The 18,025-nt window shown below is 44.8% G+C and overlaps 1 protein-coding gene across 2 annotated transcripts in view; it reads right to left on the reverse strand.

Moving 5' to 3' along the window:
• Positions 1–18,025, reverse strand: part of BOD1L1 (biorientation of chromosomes in cell division 1 like 1) — a 55,725-nt gene that overhangs the window by 22,538 nt on the left and 15,162 nt on the right. For both annotated transcript variants that reach the window (XM_061420839.1, XM_061420840.1), the window contains exons 6-13: positions 17,802–17,968; positions 16,578–16,689; positions 15,789–15,927; positions 14,683–14,755; positions 6,679–12,622; positions 4,560–4,624; positions 3,424–3,508; positions 1,219–1,262 (exon numbers count right to left, since the gene is read on the reverse strand). In XM_061420839.1, the coding sequence (XP_061276823.1) occupies positions 1,219–1,262; positions 3,424–3,508; positions 4,560–4,624; positions 6,679–12,622; positions 14,683–14,755; positions 15,789–15,927; positions 16,578–16,689; positions 17,802–17,968 (6,629 nt within the window). The remainder of the gene's footprint in view (positions 1–1,218; positions 1,263–3,423; positions 3,509–4,559; positions 4,625–6,678; positions 12,623–14,682; positions 14,756–15,788; positions 15,928–16,577; positions 16,690–17,801; positions 17,969–18,025) is intronic.

The raw sequence follows: 18,025 nt of genomic DNA on the forward strand, positions 1-18,025 counted from the left end.
CTTTAGTCGTATCCCACTCTCTGCGACCACATAGACTGTGCCCGCCGGGCTCCTCTGTCCATGGGGTTCTCCAGGCAAGGACACTAGAGTGGGTTGCCATTCCCTTCTCCAGGGATCTTCCCCATCCAGGGACTGAACCTGAGTTTCTCATGTCTCCTGCACTGGCAGTTGAGTTCTTTACCACACTAGTGCCACCTGGGAAGCCCCCAGAATATCCTACAACATTCTAAGCCCCAGCTGCAGAATTTCCTGTTTGGAAAGGACAGACACTCTCAGAAAGGAAAAAGGCAGCTGCTGGGGGCGTCAGGGAAACAAGGCAGAACGCAGCACACGGTGGGGCAGGCCTGGAGATACAGCCACATTTCGAATCCTTTGAGCTCTTGGAGGGTAAACCCGAACAGAACCAAGTGGGGCTCTTCTCCTTCACTCAGCAGACTGGGTGTGAGGGTCTAGATACAGCCTGGGATGTCTCAACAGAGGGAGGTAAGCCCCCTGACACCATGGGTGTTTGGTGGGAAGCAGGGCTCTTCTGAGTCTTCTAGTGACACTGGAAAGAATGTGACTATCTGTGATTCACAAGCATTTTACAAAATGTACACTTCTCTATGCATTAAGACAGACCAAAAAAAAAAAAAAAAAATCCTTCAAAGACAAAAGGGATTATGAGAGCCACAGCTAGGAAAAAATATGCATTTATGGCAATTGCAGTTTAGTACACTCACAAACACTTTCTAAAGATACACAGTGAAGTTCTTAAAGTCAGTTTGGTCTACGGCACCAGATTAATTTAAAACACCACAGTCCAATTTGCAGTCCCATTACAGTAATAAAAAATAAAAAGCTCCCAATTCTTCAAAGAATTTCATTAAGATTACCAGGGGAGCTCCCGAGTCTGAGGGATCTGGACCTTCTTCTATTTCCTTGGTTCTGTCTCATGATATTGGCCTAAAAAGCCACTAGAACACAGGGCTGCTGAATTCAGAGTGACTCCTTTTTTCTGAGAAAAGCAACTAAGTTTCCTGACATGAGTGGATAAAATTGAACATGAAATTAAAGATGTGAGTAGGTTGAACTTCAATGGAGCGCACACTACAAATGGCCTCATCTCCTAAAGAAACGTGTGGCCAGCCCCTCCCCTAAACGTAATCACTTTCAAAACCTCAAACCAAAATAATCCCAAGTGATAACAACAAAATCCAAACAATTACGGTGACTTACATTTGGTGAGTCAATCGCCAGCGAAGGCTCCCTCTGCAGTTCAACTGTTCAAAGACAAAAATGAGAAATAAGGAAACTGAAAACTGGTTATGAACAACAGAGAAACCAATTGAGAGCTTTTTAGTTAAGTGAGGCTATGTCACTAAGGGGCCTAAGTGCCTTTGTGAATTATACATTTTAGACCAATTATTTTCTATCAATACCATCTATGTTCTGTCACACAACCAGAAAAACAACAAAATACCGTTCCCTGCATTTTTAGAGTAAAGGCAGCGATCCATTGGATCACTACAGTGATTTAACCATGTCAGCAATCTGAGGCTTGGAAGGAAGGTGGGGAAGGCCTGTGCTATAACTGTTAGGTGACAGGGTAACACTGGTTCATTTAAAAATAATCCCATCAAACGAAGAGTTAGAGCCTATCCCCTCAAACAGCAAAGGGCTATTTATATTCTTTGGAAGCCTCAAGTACAAGCCTACTGTTTCTACTCAACAATGACAGAACACACATTTTTCTTTTAAACAACTTCCTTTTACGTAAGTAGATCTCTTATTGAACTGTACCTAAACACAGTCTGAAATACAACTCTGGGAACAAAGAACTTCAGAATCCAAAAATGTTACCTTCTTGACAATTAACAAATGGGATATTAATTATGTGTACTGTAACATATACACAGGAATTTTAACTACCATCTATCCAAGTTTTGGGAAGATTATTCATCGTTAGGGTTTTAACATGTCAGGACGAGTGGCTTACCAGGTCTTGGGGTGGTCTTCCAGGAAGCCCTGGTATTTCTGCTTATAAGGTTCCTGTGGTCACGTACTTTGAAGGCTGCCCTTTCAGAAGGTTTGCTTTGGAAGGTCCCCACCCTGACAGCCCAGATAGCCCTGGTTGAGGATTTATACACACTACTCCTCACACACTGCCTTTCTCTTTGCCTGGTCCACCAAATACACACCTACTTGTTCTTCAATATTTATCTCCAAATTAGGGGGAATAGCAAGCGCTTGAAGTGAAAATTTAAACGTGTGTGTTCTTTGACCTCTTGGTTCACTTTTTCAAAAAAAACTGGAAAAGTAGATGATTATACACATATGGAAGCTCCCTGCAGCGTTACTTGTAACAGTAAAAGCTACACACACAGGAGGGCACTAAGAGACCCAACAACAGGGGGACCGTGTGCTGCAGACCACTACTGAAACAAATGCAGCTGATCTGCATATGCTGACAAAGAATGACGCCCACAACATATGGCCGAGTTTAAAAAAGAATTCTAGAGAATGTAACTCAGGCACCGAAACTGAATCACAAGTCTCAGCACTTCGCCCACGAATGACAGCACAAGGTACCTTCCTAGAGGCCAAGGGGGGGAAAGCGATTACTTCTGCTGGGGATTAAGAGAGAAGGTAAGAAATTGGGCCTTTGAAAGATGTCTCTGCTCCTGGATCATGCTTTGCCTGAACTTTTTAGTGTTTTGAATGCTATAGACTGGATGTTTGTGTCCCCTTCACACTGAATATACTGCCACCCACCCCATATATTAAAAATGTAATCCCCAATGTGATGGTGTTGTAGTGAGGGTCTCTGGCGGGTGGTCAGATTTAGACGAGGTCATGTGTAAAGTGGTCCTGAGACCGAAGTGTTTGAGAGCTGCTGTCCTAACTCTGTCTGAGGCTGAGACCTTCCCTTCACACCTTTAGTGGACACTGAAGACTGGTGCAGAGAGAGACTGAGAAGAGGCTCTGCAAGTGGGGAGGAGCTTCAGTGACGCAGCAACGGCCAGAGCCCAGGGGTCAAGAGCATGAGGTTAAAAGAAGTGGGCAGACGGGCGCAGACTAGCCTTCTGGAAATGCGCTTGTGATGGCATCTGGAAGGACAGGGAGGGCCACAGAGACACGCTTGTGGGCAAGAGCAAGGGTCTGCTCCAAGGCAGCTGGTTTGGACACAGTTATTCAGAGGCATCAGATTTAAACACAACCTTACGTGATTCTGACTGATGTTAACGCTTCATGAAGAAAAAGTATAAGTTAAAAATGAAATAGCAAAGAGTTTTTTCTCTAATCTATGTTAAAAAATGATAGGTAAATCCATATAGCCTGTCAATGTTTTATTACACATTAGCTATAAATTTTAAGTGGTGATAAAAGATAAACCCACATGTAAGGAAAAAAGAATGTGAACAACCGCTAAAAGGAGTTTACCTGTTCCACTCAGCTTTCTCCCACTTGGACTTGCTGGTGGTGCTGGCATTTCATGATTTTTCTCTTCTTCTGATGGCACAAATACCTAAAAAGTCCAAGGCACCATAACAAGGTTATGAGGTTTTTGAAATAAGAAGGTAAGTTTAATTTACCTGAAGGGAATTAAACAAAACACTCAGCATCCTGTCAACCTTTAGGAACAAAAAGGTGAAACTAATCTCGTATTTCATCCATCAATGGCTCTCCTATTGCACTAAAGTAAAATGCTGAGTACAACACACAAGCCCTTCCTGATCTGGTCCCATTTCTTCAAGAGGCTTGAGGTTTCAGCGCAGCTCACCCCCGAAACACTGCAATGCCCAGGACTCACGATTGGCTCTTCCCTTTCTGTGTCCTCGGGTACACTTCCACTGTTTGCACAAGTCCACTCCAAAGTCCTCCTGCAAGCCGCCCCCCTCCACCCACTGGCCCTGCTGTGAGTCGAGGCTCCTCTGCACTGCATTCACAGCCCCCATGTTTGCCACTATCTTGTCATGTGGACTCAGAGGCGCCAGGAGATCAGGCTGGAAGGGGGCACAGAGACTAAACTGTGTAGAGCACACAGGCTGTGACAGAGGAACAAGAAAACCTCCTCCCAAACTAGATTTTATTCTAAATCCAATGAGAAGTCATTGGAAATTTCAAGCAGAGCAATGCAATGACCTAATTTATGTTTTTCAAGCTAACTCTCAGGGCTGAGTGAAGACTGGAGGAGGGGCTGGAGAGGAAGCAGAATGGGGACACTACCTACCGGGGTAGAGGCTTAGACTAGGTGGTAGCCGTAGAAACAGAAATAGGTGGACTCAAGGTACATTTTGGGAATGGAAACTATGAGAACCAGCAATAGATGAAACGTGGGGTGACTGAGGGTGACCCTTGGCTTTCTGGTTTGAGTGGATGGAATTGATGATGGTGCTATCAGCTGAGACTATTCAGGTTCTGAACTCTTCCCTCACACGACGTGTCAGTAACAGAACTGAAATAGCTTTGGTACAGTGAGAGCTGGGGCTGCATTCTGCTCGTGTACATGTATCTGTACATGGTGAAAAGGTACATACACCACTGACAGTTCAGCGTAACTGAATGATCAGCCATACCTCAGGTTTCAAGTTGGTTTTCAGTCCCAATCTTCCCACAGCATTTGATGGAGACTCTTTTCTGCCTAAAGAAATGCAAATCATTCAATCAGTTTAAGAATTTGCTTGCAAAATACACCTTGAGTCAAAAGGTAACAGGATGTTGTCTAGCTGTCATCTAGACACGCTATGCCCTCCTCCGTCATGTTTAGTTTCCTGTCAGTAGAAAACAATAAAGGGGAATACGCCCGAAAATTCTCAGATAAAAGGCAAGGGGTCATTCACTCATTTCGGGGGGATGGGATGTGTATAACAATGTTTCTGGCTGTTATGCTGGCTGGCCACGAAGAATGATACTCTATCATTTGTGAGGACGTCTTATTTCCAAGTATTTTTCTATAGATATCTGTATCAAGCTTGTCCCTAAAAGAAAACATTCAAGGCCACTGAGATATATTCCTAATAAAGATGGTGATTTGTGAACAGACTCATTTTACTTGCTTGTGCTAACACAGCAAAGTTGAACATAAAGTTAAAAACTGTGAAACAGATAAAAAGGGAACAGAATTTTCCCTGGTAGACTCAAACCTATCCCTTTCTTTCCTTCTCTCCTCTGTCCTGAGACTTGTTCCTCTCACTTGCCCACATGGACGCCTCCCAAGAAAACCCTTCCTTTCTCCAGGAGGCTGTGGGCTTATTCCTTGCTAAAAGTCCTTCTATTTCTGCTCCTTCAGAGGGAAGGAGAGGCAGGAGGCAGGAGGAATAAGAGACTGTAGCAATGGCTGAGTCATAGAAACTTCCAGAACATTCAACTCACCCTAAGTTAAAGTCAACAGAAAAATTTTAAGTCATTTATTTCAATCCTTGGAACATCTCTTAGTGTCTCCTAAGTCCCTATAAGAAACAGGACTAAATCTACTGGCCTCAGCCTCCAGAGTAGCACTTAGGTGATATTTCAGCTTAAAAGTGCAGCTTGCTCCCATTTACACAGAGTGGCGAGGAAGACAGCATCCCTGCTCGCTTCCTGTCCAGCCCACGTACCCCCTTCGAGTTCTCATAGCATCCTGTTAAGCCTGTCCTAAGCACCTGTCACAGTGCCGTGTCACAGCCTAAACACAATATGTGGCTGGATTCACAACCATCTTCCCATCATCTCTGAATCCACAGTGGTACCTGGTATAACATGTCTGAAGTGGGTGGGTGAGTGGTAATCAATGACCGAGCTCCAAGCTTACAGCTTTGAAAAGTACCAACAAGTTTCCAATAAGACCAGCACTCTCTGGAATCTAGCAGGAGGGAACACGATTCTTCAAATACTAAGCCAGAAACTAGCCCACATGAACAATAAACGCTGCTAAATAAAACATAATGTGCTTCCTCAATGAGAAGCAGCCAGCTAGACTAAACTGACACGTACCTGGAACCTGTAATAAGTCACATGAGGGCTGGGACGGGGCTTGTTTTGTGCTATCATCCCCTTCTGACACAACAGAAAGCTGAGGCTCAGATGTGATTTTTTTTTCCTAAGAGGCATCCAAGTACCGTGCAAGTTATTTAAACTCTTCGAACGTTCATTTGTAAAATGAGGTGATTAAAAAAAATGCTCATCTCATACACTGCTGTAAGGTGACTTCATTTTGACTACTAAGAAGCCTGAAGGCCAAAGATGTTTAGTAACTTGCAACAGTCCTGTGGACTACACTTGTCCAGCCGATGAGACAGCTGGAAGCCTCCTAACTGCCCACGTCGCACATGAGAAGTGGGTCTAAGACTAACCATTTAAACGTGATTTTAGAGAAGCCTGGCTCTCAACTTGGATGACAGTGATTTTGCTATATTCTAAAACCAAAACCTCCCTGGTGGCTCAGACGGTAAAGTGTCCGCCTACAATGTGGGAGACCCAGGTTCAATCCCTGGGACAAGAAGATCTCCTGGAGATGGAAATGGCAATCCACTCCAGTGTTCTTGCCTGGAAAATCCCATGGATGGAGAAGCCTGGTGGGCTACGGTCCATGGGGTTGCAAAGAGTAGGACACGACTGAGCGACTTCACTTTCACTTTCAGAACCAAAACCATCTTAAATATCCTCTACATACAATTATCTTTATAAAACACAAAAATTTGCACTTAAGAGTCTCACCTCGATCACGCAAATTTTCTTCAGAAGAAACAGTGACTTGAAGACCTTCTTGCTGGCAGGATTTGGTCACACTGTTATCTTCTCCTGTTTTCTTAGTGGATGCTGGGACAGTGCACTGGCCACGGTGGTCACTCCTGCTCGTCAAGTTCTGCTCCTGTTTAGCAGCTGAGAGAGCTACATTGTAGGCGGTGGGAAGGGCTGCTGTGTGGGAAGGAGCCATTTCTGACTCCTGGCCATTAATACATTCAGCGGTGGTGGTTTTCAAGTGCCCCTCAGGACCCCACTGGTCATCAGCTTTTTTAGCACCAGGATTGACTGCTGTCAAACAGCGCACACTGATGGTGCCCTCGGGAGCCTGCTCTAGTCCTTGCGGGTTGACAGGCGAGTCCCCACTCCCCCCTGCTGGGCATCTCGCTGGCGTGCTGCCCCCTGATGTCCCTGCCTCAGGCCTTTCATCTTCTCTCTGAACTCTGTCTGCACAGTCCTTGTCAAGCCTCTCGCTCTCTGCCACAATCCCGACACCTGCAGAAAGCATACTGACCGACACCCGGTCATGCTCTTCCCCAGTGCCCCCTGCCACCACAGGGCCCACTTCTTTTCCCCCTGTGGAGGGCCCAGGACACTGACACTTGTCCTCGGCCATTAGGCTGGACAGAGGGGCCTCAGGCTTGCTCATCTTCGTGCCTGATGGGGCATCCTTTCCTTTGGGGCTGTCTGCACTCAAATGAACCTCTTCATGCCTGTCGAGACCAGCAGGGGCCAGCAGGCATTCGGCCGTGCTGGTGGAGATGATAGCGGCATCGCTCACGTCCTCTGTGCCAGTGCCCGCGGGCAGCTCCTCCTCCTGCGGGACGGCGCCCGCCATGACCGCCTCACAGCCTTCCGAGGTGCTGGTGGAAATCATGGCCATGTCGCTCGCCTCTTCCGCCGGCCTGACCGAGGCCTGGGCATCCTCTCGAGCGACAGCACTGGACACGGGGCCCTCGCAGTCCTCTCCTGAGCTTGTGGAGATGATAGCGCTGCCGTCCTTCTCTTCCAGGACGGGTTGCTCATGTTCCCTTTCCCTAGACACACCGCACACAGAGGCTTCGCAATCTTCTGCGATGCTGGTGGAAATGAGCGCACATTCGTCCTTCTCCTCCTTGCTGGTTGAAGCAAGGGGGCTCTCGGCTTGCGCAGGCGCACTGGGCGTGGGCCCCTCAAAGTCATCGGCGTTCACCAGGGCCAGCGCTTTGGCTCTGTCTTCCACGGCTGCCACGGGCTGCGGACTCTGGGCACCATGGAGGGCTGTCGCGCTGGAAATGGGCACTTCGAATTCCTCCCCGATGCTTGTGGAAATCATGGCACACTCGTCTTTCTCCTCGATTCTCGCAGCCGTGAGTTGGCTCCCGTCACCTGATGCTGCGCTGGGCATGGGGGCCTCGAACTCCTCCATGTTCACTCTGGGGCCCTCCGCGCTCTCTTCAGGTCTCAAGGCGCTTGAATGGCCAGCCCTCATGTCTACCACAGTGCTGAGCTGTGGGGTGAGATCGTCTGTTGTGCTGGTGGAGATCACCAAGCCCTTCCCTTCACCTGAACCCCCAGCCACACCAGCCTGGTTGGCGACACTGTTAATGGCCGTGGCGGCCGCAAGGCCATCACAGTCTTCGTTCTCCACGGAGGTGATGACACCCTCATCTTTTTCGCCCGGTGACGTGTGAGGAGGCTCATGTTCTGGCACAGCAGCGGACACGAGGGCCTCGTAACTGTCCCCCACCAGGCCAGTGGAGGGCGTGGTATCGTCGGCTTTTTCGTTTCTGCTGAGCTCACCGTCCCTGCGGTCTAAAGCTGCGCTGGTCATGGGCCCCTGGCGACCTTCAGAAGCGGGAGCCGCCATGCCCTCCCCTGCAGCCCCGCTGCTCACGCTGCTCTCCACGACCCCTTTGGCGCTGGAGCAGATCTCTGCGTCTTTAGTGTCCTTCTCAGCGCCGCTCACGCTGTCCACGGTACTCTCGTACGCGTGCGGGACGGTGCCGCCGGCCTCGGCGTCCACACGCCCTGCCACAGGGCCAAGCTGAGCGTCTCCGCCTGCGCTCTCACAGACCGACATCCCTTCGCTCTCCTCTTCCATCCCTGTGCACGTGGACGCGTGCCCGACCTCATTCCCCCGGCCCGTGCTGGTCACCACGCCCTCCCCTTCATCCTCGTCCTCCTTGGCGCCCGTGCTGGTCACCACGCCCTCATCGTCGCAGGGGCCGGGGGCCACCACCGGCGCATCAGTGGGGTCTTTGGCTACCGTGCTATCCATGGCACTCTCTTCGTTTTCTTCAGATTCGGAACTCAGGGCGAAGCCTTCCCTGCTCTCCTCTGAACCTGTGCAGCTCGCCAGGCCCTCCCCATCCTCCTCGGTTATCCCGGTGCTGGTGACGGCACTTTCACCCTCCGGGCCGTCCATCACAGAACCGCTTTCCTCCTGGGTGGCGCTGGCTGCCGTGGGGGTGGGGGTGTCTATGGGGCCCCCAGGGGCCCCCGTCACCCTGCGCTCCTCCTGAGGCTCCACCCCAGCTGCAGAGCACAGGACACTGCCGTCTCTTCTACCCCCTGCCCCTGTGCACGTCACCGTCCCCTCGCTTTCCTTCTTGGGCCCTGCTCTCGGTGGGCTTCTCTGGAATCCATCCAACTCTTCGTTGCTTAGGGACCCCTCCCTGATGTCCATCCCCGCACTTGTTACTGCTCCGTCGCTCTCAACCTCACTGATGAACCTGACCGTTCCTTCCACGAGTTCCGAGTCTCCACCTGAAGACCCATCGCACTTGCCCTCAGAACCCGCGCTGGTCACAGCGTCATCCTTCTCCTCGGTTGCTGCGCTCCTGGCGTCAGCCTCGGTGGTCCTCGTGGGGGCTGTCGCGGGGTCAGCTGCTCTTTCTTCAGGCTCGGCCAGGGCGCATTCCCCACTTTCTCCCTCTTTGGTGCTTGTGAGGAACGTTTCGCTTTCTGCAAATCCTTCTGTGACGACACCCCCACCTTCCTCGGCTGCAGCAAAGATGGTGCCTTCTCTGGCTTCCTCCCCGACGTGAAGAGGGTGGTTTTCGGAGCACGTGCCCGTTGTGAGGCCTTCGTCTGCCTCGATGCTTGTGCAAGGCATGGCCACCCCACCCTCCATCGTCTCTGCAGATGTGGTTGTGGCAGTCCCCGCCTTCACCAGGTTTAGGGGAACACCACTGTCCTTCCCCTCAGTGCTGCTGGCGATGGAAGCCTTTTCTCCTCTACTAGGCCTGGCTGTCAGAATCTCAGCTTTCCCGCTCCTTTGATGTAGAACAGAGGACACGGCATTGCTCTCAGCACTGGTGTCCACCTCACTGTGTCCGTGCCTTCTGTCAGCATCGGCTGGTATGTTTTCAACTTCAGCTGGGCCTCTGCTCTGCTTAAGTCCAATAGTATCTGTTTCTGTACTCATGCCTACCACCTGATCAACAGCAACACCAACCTTGTGGCCATTTTCTACAGAAGCCCTAACTGTCTGCTTCGAACTTGAGTTACTTCCTTTCCCATCCACATCCATTGAGCCACCTTCTTTGTCAATGTTCTCCTTTTCCACTGTCCTGTCCCCTGACTCACTGCCAACAGGCGTGTCTACTTTCCCTTGTCTGCTGTGCAGTATGAAGGCCTGTGCACCTTCTGGAATGTGTCTTCTGCTCTCCACGCTGGCTTCTGCTGGTGTATCTACTGTGGAAACGGCATTGCCTTTTCTGCTGTCACTTGTCCTAGGGACTTCTGATTCCTCATCAGTCCAGCTTTGCTTAGGGATTTCAGAGTGGTGGACGAGCGAGGTGCTGGCTGTGGTACCTTCTGACCCACTTCTTCTGTCAACTAAAGGAAGCACCCCTGAATCGTGGGACTGTTTCTGAGGCCCAGCAGTCATGGAGCCTAAGGACGGGGCGGGATCTACCTTTGTGGAATGTTTAAGAGTGGGGTCTCCTGGAGCAAGGCGTTCTTCGGTGGGCCTGGTGGTGTTTTTCAAATTCTTCTGTGCCCTGTCACTTTCTGATGGGGCACGGGGTAACAAACAGTGACTCATTTCGGAGTCTACATTCATTTCCTGAGTTTCTTGTTGAGCAGACTCCTTTTCCCCGGAGTTAGGTTTGGACACAGAGCTTTGGAGATGCATTTTCTTGGTCAGGGTGCTTCTGTGGTCAGCGTGCTTTTCGGAATTACCAACAGCTCCTGTTCCACGCCCCGATTTACAGGCCGGAGATGCTGTTTTTGACTCTCCCATGGGAGTCTGTAACTCCTCCTTTAGGACTGCAGCAGTAGTTTTTTGTTTTGTAACATTTTCTGAGTCAAGTTCTTGCTGAGAGCTACTGCTGCCGTCTTGGGTTTTGCGGACTTCTGCTGCATTTTCCATGGCTGGCTCGGGATCAATTTCCATTGGCTCTTGTTCGGGCATCAGGGCAGGATCACCACTTTTTTTGGGTCTCTGAAGGGAGGAACTACTGGGAGCACCTGAAGGGTTTGCTGCTGGTTTTTCTTCTCCTTTAGCCATTTCTTGGGATACGCTGCCTCTTCGATTTTCACACAACCTTCTACTTAACTTCTTCTCTACGACTGAACTACTTCCTCTGGGCTTCTCATGACTGCCGTCAACTTCTTTTCCATCCTTGTCCTCTGTTTTGTTGTCTTCCTTCTTTTTCACGTCCTTACTACTGTGCTTTAAGCTCCTGCTTTTGTGCCCGTCTGACAACTTTCTCTCGAGTCTGGTGGAGCTTGACTCTTTCTCACCCTTGCACCTCTCCTTTGCTAGTGGCAACTTTGCTCTGTGACTAGACTCTCTCTGCACACTATGCGCTGAAGGGGCCACACTCTCTGACGTGGGCTCCGCACCGCTTTCCTCAGAAGGTCTGTCTTCAACTCTGGACTTCCGCTGTCTCTCTGGCTCACCTTCTTCAGTGTTCTTCTCCTTCTCTGGTTTTGGAGTGGTCGCCAGTTTTGTGGTATTTTCTTGTGATTCTGTTTCAGATGCTTTCAACTGTTTGCCTTGGCTTCTGGACTTAGACTTCAACACAAGTTTATCTTCCAACAAGCTCTTGGTTCTTCGCCTCTCCTTGTGAATCGCCTCCTCTGGTTTTGAATTACTATCTGCGTTAGTCAAGTCATTATCACATTTATCCTCGGAGTAACTTTCGCTTCTTCTCTGTACTGTGCTTCCATGTTGCCTGGAGCTCAGAGAGTCCTTCTGAATTTTAGAATCACTTGATCTTCTTGATTTGTGCTCTGCCTTGGTTTTGTCCGCTGACCCGTGTCTCTCTTTCTTATTTTCTTTACGAACATTCTCGTCACTTTTTATAATATACTCAGAAACTGGTTTACCATCTTTGCCCAAAACTGACAACTTCCTTTCATTCCGGTGTTTACCTCTTCGTTCAGCTTTATCATCTGACGACAGTTTTGCCTGTTGACTCGTCTTCTGGACGTTCTCATCTCTCGAGCCTCTCTCGGAAGAGTGAGGCTCGGGCTCATCTCCTGCTTTATGAGCACTGTCACCTCTGTACTTGTGTTTTGTAGACGGTTTGTCTTCTGACAGAGTTTTCTCCTTTTCAGGCTTCTCCTTGGAGGATTTCGCCTCTTTCTTAGGCAGGCTTTTTAAATGTGGTGTTTCTGAATCATCTTTCTTTAGATGCTTTTCGTTTTTAAGCGTGCTCTTCTGTTTCTGGGGTTCTTCTGTGCCACTTTCTGAGCGTTCCAGTGGCCTTTTTCCGTCCCTCGTGTCAGTCTCTTCCTGCACCCCTTCCACCACAACAGGGGTAGAAGTCCGTCTTTTGTGTTCCCTTTCTATTTTGGATTCGTTTTTGTTTTCATCAGCTGGATGCAAAGACTCTGAAAGTCTTCGAGCAGGTTTACTTGGTTCACTCTTTGCATGGACATGCTTTAGATCCTTTGAAGAAGATGCTTTTTCCTTTTCACAATGCTGTAAGAAAATAAAAGTTAAAATATAAGACCTAGTTTTTATATTCAAATCTAAAATTTGGGTGCATTTAGTATGTTGAACGTTGTAACATGCTTGTTGTTGTTGTTTAAGTTCCTAAGCCATGCGACTCTTTGTGACCCCATTTACTGTAGCCTGCCAGGCTCCCCTGTCCATGGGATTTCCCAGGCAAGAATACTGGAGTGGTGTGCCATTTCCTTCTCCAGGCAATCTTCCTGACCCAGGGATCGAACCCGCGTCTCCTGCATTGCCAGGTGAATTCTTTACCACATGCTACACCTTACTTATTTCACCTCTGCCAATAGCTGGTAGGTATTATTAACTTATTTCTATGCATCAGGAACCTGAAACTCAGGATGGTTCAATAATGTGACATCTTGCAACGAGTTCAGATAATTTCATTCTGGGTCTAATACTCTTCCCACTATATAGCAGCATCTTTATAGAGAGTAGTTCTTTCTCCTGAGATGTGTCCAGGCATTTGGAGGCATTCTCAGACTTTAAATTGCTAAAGCCCACTAATGCCCAGTGGTCACTAATAAATAGAAGCTGCAAGAATGACATTAGTTCTTTTTAGTCCAAAGACTTAATACCTAATGAAGGCAATTAAAAATTTTATAATGAAATAAAGTTTTCTTACATTTTAATTTAGAAATACAAATTATCAATGGGAACTTCATGAATTTAGGTTACCTGTAAGACAGTTTATTTAGGAAGCTTCAAATGCACATAGAAACTCATGGTAACTAATAGTAATCATATCATATACATCTGATGCACATGTTCATACCCAAGGGAAGATACCAATACACCAAAGCAGCCAAACCTTCCTCCTGACCCACAGTCTGGCGCTGACTGGACTAATGTTAATGACCAATGACACTTTATAATAAGGACTCATGAACTAGTTATAATTATTCTTATTCAAACAATGGGCTGAAGTCCTCAGAAAGCCCTTTGTGTCTCTGGGTCAGTTTATCACTGCACCTTTTTTACACTTTAACATGAAGATTAATACACTATTACTATAGGGACTGGGACATAGCAAGATCTTACTTTGAAATTAAATTCCACAAATAAAGAACTAACAGGGATGCCATCAACCTAATTTTACAATAAGTTCTAACCAATTAATGTGAATACAATCTTATAAGATCATTTTCCAAAGGGATTTCTCATAAAAAAAGTTAAATATTAATAATATGACATTAGAATATCAGAATATACTAAATGACTCTAATTTCTACATAAAGACATCAAGAATATTTACCGGCTATGAATAAATAATTACTAAACTATTACTGCTTCCTTTAGAAGTGTTAAGATATTCAATAGTTCAGCTATAGAATTATAAATATAAAAGTATACAGAAAGATTAAAACCTAGTGAAAACAAGTTTATCACAAGTAAAAAGGAGAAAAAATGTACTTACTGAACATTTTGAGGGTATTTTTATCTACATATTTTTACTATTTAAAATGATCACATCTTAGAAAACAGTCCAAGTGCTCAACTATAAGAAAATGCTTAAATTACAGTATATTCATTCAATGTAAGCTATATAATTATCAGAATGTATTAATTAGGAAGTTACAGTGAAATGAGTATGGGGGGGATGTTAAAAACACTATGCAAGGTTACATTTGCTCTACAAAATTATGGACATATGTGGGTGAGAAATGGAAGACAATGATAATTTGTTAGTGGAAGGATTTTAGCTTTTTCCTCCTTTTCTTTTTCATTATTATTCCTGGCTATTTTATTATCGTCAATTTAAGAAACAAGAGGTGGGGGAGTTGGGGGAAGAGAGAGGAGAAGAAAAGTAACTATTATCCAGATAAAAGATCTTAAGAATCAACTTGCCAAAATGAAGAATTTAGGCCATAATAGGATGGGGGTGTTGGAATGTTGAATGTGACAGACTTTCTATTCAAGGTAGAAAAAAAAAAAAAAAACCAGACTGTATTCTAAGTTTTACTACAAATAACTGAATGGCTTAACAGAAGAGCATTTAAAGTGGGGTTTTACTAATTAAGACATACCTCACTTGTTTTGAGTGTTTCTCTGGAATCTTCTTCAGATTGCTGTTTCTTTTTAGAATTCTCATCAATGTTCCTAGGTGGGGCAAAATGTGAAATAAGAACTTTGGACCAAAAAATGTGATTTAAATTTCTCAGGAAGATTTTTAAAAAAGCTTAGCTTTTCTTCACTATAAAACACTTAATTTGTACCTAGAGACTTGTGCACTTCAAATTAAATCCTATTCTTGGTTGACAGTGAAGAGCTAAATCCCGAATGTGAAGTGGACCACTCTTGGTCCTAGAGGAAAGTATTCTTGAAACAAAAATTTGTGATTTGTCGCTTGAAGAAGAATATGACATGGGCTACAATTTCATTTTGAAAGTCTTATCTTCTGAATAAACAGAGTAGTTCTATTTATTCAGATCGAGAAGGCTGAAGTCTGTAAGAAAAATGAGAGCCTCCTTCTCTCACTTAGTTCTGCAGATTGACTCAGCTAAAATCACTGACGTAGTTACCTTCAAGTCTAAGATAAACTTACAGAACTGCATGTTGCCGGTACAGCAATGCTACAGCCCACGCCTACACAGCCACCTTCAGTCTCTTCAGCTTTGTAATTCTTACAGAATTAACCATGATCATGAGGTGCTAAAAACAATGTTTGGCTTGGAATGCTGGTTTACGGGGAGAAGCATGAGATACTAGTGAAGTATGTGGAAAGACTAGAGAATGGAGGCAGCGCCGTCAGTAAGAGGTAACTGAATGTCCAGAAGGGGAACGGCTCCTGAGTGCTTCAGAGGGTCTACACACTCTCTGAGACTATGGACAACTGTGTGCTTATGCACTTGCATTTCTCTGGGCAGAGTCCAACGGTTCCATGAGATTATCAAATAAAGTCTGCTCCCACCCCCACAAAAGAAAAAGATTAGTACACACTGTTTTGAAATATCATAGATATTAACATAATGAATTATGATACTGAAAAGAAAACCCTATTCCATGTTATTTCATAAACATGGAATAATATACACACTCAAGGTCTGACTCTTTCCTGTCATTTTCAATGCCTCTCTTCTGAAAGCTTGTCGAGAGAATATTATAATGTGAATGTGGCCAAATAAATACGTACCTGGAGTCCTTTTTCCTCTTTTTGCTTAAGGCTACCTTTTTCTCTAAAACTTTCCGTTCTTTAAGGACTTCTTTAATTCTGGGGGCTTTGGGTTCCAAACCTTTTGTTGATGATTCTTCTAAGTCCACACTACTTTTGCCTGGGGAAGAAGCAATCAACAAACTATGTTTCAGAACACAGTTTTATAAACAGTGTAATCTTTATTCTTAAGATTTTCTAATCACTGTAAAAATAAAAAATGGCTTCAATATCTCTAAGTTGTATTGGAATAAAAATATTTTATGTAGATGGAGAAGTCTTATATTTTTTATCTTAAGTGCTCATATATGTACATGTGTGTATTTTACATCAAACAAGATCAGTGTCCAGAGGAAGTTCAATTCTGTCCAATGAAATATTCCAGATAAATGTTCGACATTTTAGTTAACATAAAGTATAGATGAATTCCATTAATATCACTGCAAGGCTTGAGGACTCACAGGTTAACAATAAATTTTTCAGTGATAATTCATTCCATAATCACTGGAAAATAAACTGCTATTATGTGAGTTGTATAATCTGGTATGTGATAGAATGTTTAACTTAGATATAGAAATATAATAAACATGTGACTAAATACATCAGATTAAAAAGGAAATCTTAAACATCTTAAAATACATAGTTTTAAAAATCTAAGATACAATTTTTATCACTTTATTTTATAATCATACCTCATAAGCTATCTTAATATCTAGAAGTCAATGGGGTAAGTATGTAGTTTAAAATATTAAATGTTAAGATCTCTTATACCTTGACTCTTAGCTTTTGAAAACTTTGTCTTTTCTGCTTTCTGTTTTCGTTTTTCTTCAAGTTTTTCTCTATTAATTTGCCTTCTTAAAAGTCTCTCTTCTTTTTCTTTAGCCTAAAACCACAAAATATTCATAATTATGCTGACAGATTCTCAAGTAAGAGCAAAAACACCCTGAAAAAAAATATGCTTGCCCTTCAGATGTTCTTACAAATTAATGGGCTCTGTAAAAGTGCATACATACCACTATAAACACATCTATGTGTGCGCATGGGTTTCAAAAGAGACAGAAGGTGACATTTTTCCCTTACTAACTTTCAGAATGCCATCAATTTAAAGGTATCATTTGGGGAAACGGTGGTTTAATAAACTGTTATTCCAATTAAAAGGCTACCTATAAAAATGTCTATGAGCATCACGTGTAGAGGTAAGTCTTTATAATTATCTGATTTTCTCAAAGAAAGATGAAATGCAGATTCCAGTGACAGGGTGGTCCTACAACAAATGTTACTTGCTGGCTATACTCTCAGGACCCAGAGTTTGGATGTGGGACTTCCTGTAGTTGTATTTTAAACCAGGGAGGATCCAGTCATTGTGTTACTCTACCATCTCTTTCCTGCCCAGAATTCAAAGCCTCAAAGTGTCAAATACTCTAAGCATGAGCATAACTCCTGATCAACTAATCTCTTAAGAGAGAGGCTACTATTAACATTTTGGTGCGCGTCCTTCAAATCATTTTTTATGGAGTAGTATTTCCTTATTCTTTGATGCACAACTTTTCATATTTTAATGTTTCTGAAATTGTAAGCCAACTTATTAAAACTGATGTATACATACAATGAGGTAGCAGTTTCTCTAAAAAGCTGTTAATAATTCAGTGGTACATCTTAGAAGTACTATCAAATGAAGGAAATATGTGGACGACTATGCTTCCCTCTTAATAATATGTTAATGGCTGATGCCATCTCTCTTTATGGCTGGATCCATACTCGGGTCAAACATTTCCATACTATGAAACACTGAGGGTGTTAGCAGTTTTTCACCAATCATGATGATATGAACAGCTCCATCACGTTTTTATCTATTCTGCCTAAATGACAAGGTTCCTGAAGGTGGAACCTATAAGTCACCGTTTCAAATGCTCACCAGTAGCCTGTGAACAGACTAGTCAAGTATGCCAACCTGATTTAATAGGTTAACATAACAAGAGCTCAAATCTGACTTACAATAGACTGCCGCCGTTGTTCCACAGTAAGTTCGTCATCAGAATCACTATAATACTTTGAGTAAAGATATGGTTTGTGAACATAAGCATGCCGCACATTTTTTGCTTTTCCTTCACTGGGATCACTGGTTTGAGTTTTTGTTTTGTTTTGCTTGTTCTTCTCTTCATCTGGAAGAAAGTCAGTAGAAAGAACAGCATTTCTGTCAATCAGCAATTAACATCAAC

This window comes from Bos javanicus, chromosome 6 (genome assembly GCF_032452875.1).
Source record: "Bos javanicus breed banteng chromosome 6, ARS-OSU_banteng_1.0, whole genome shotgun sequence".
Taxonomy (NCBI): domain Eukaryota; kingdom Metazoa; phylum Chordata; class Mammalia; order Artiodactyla; family Bovidae; genus Bos; species Bos javanicus.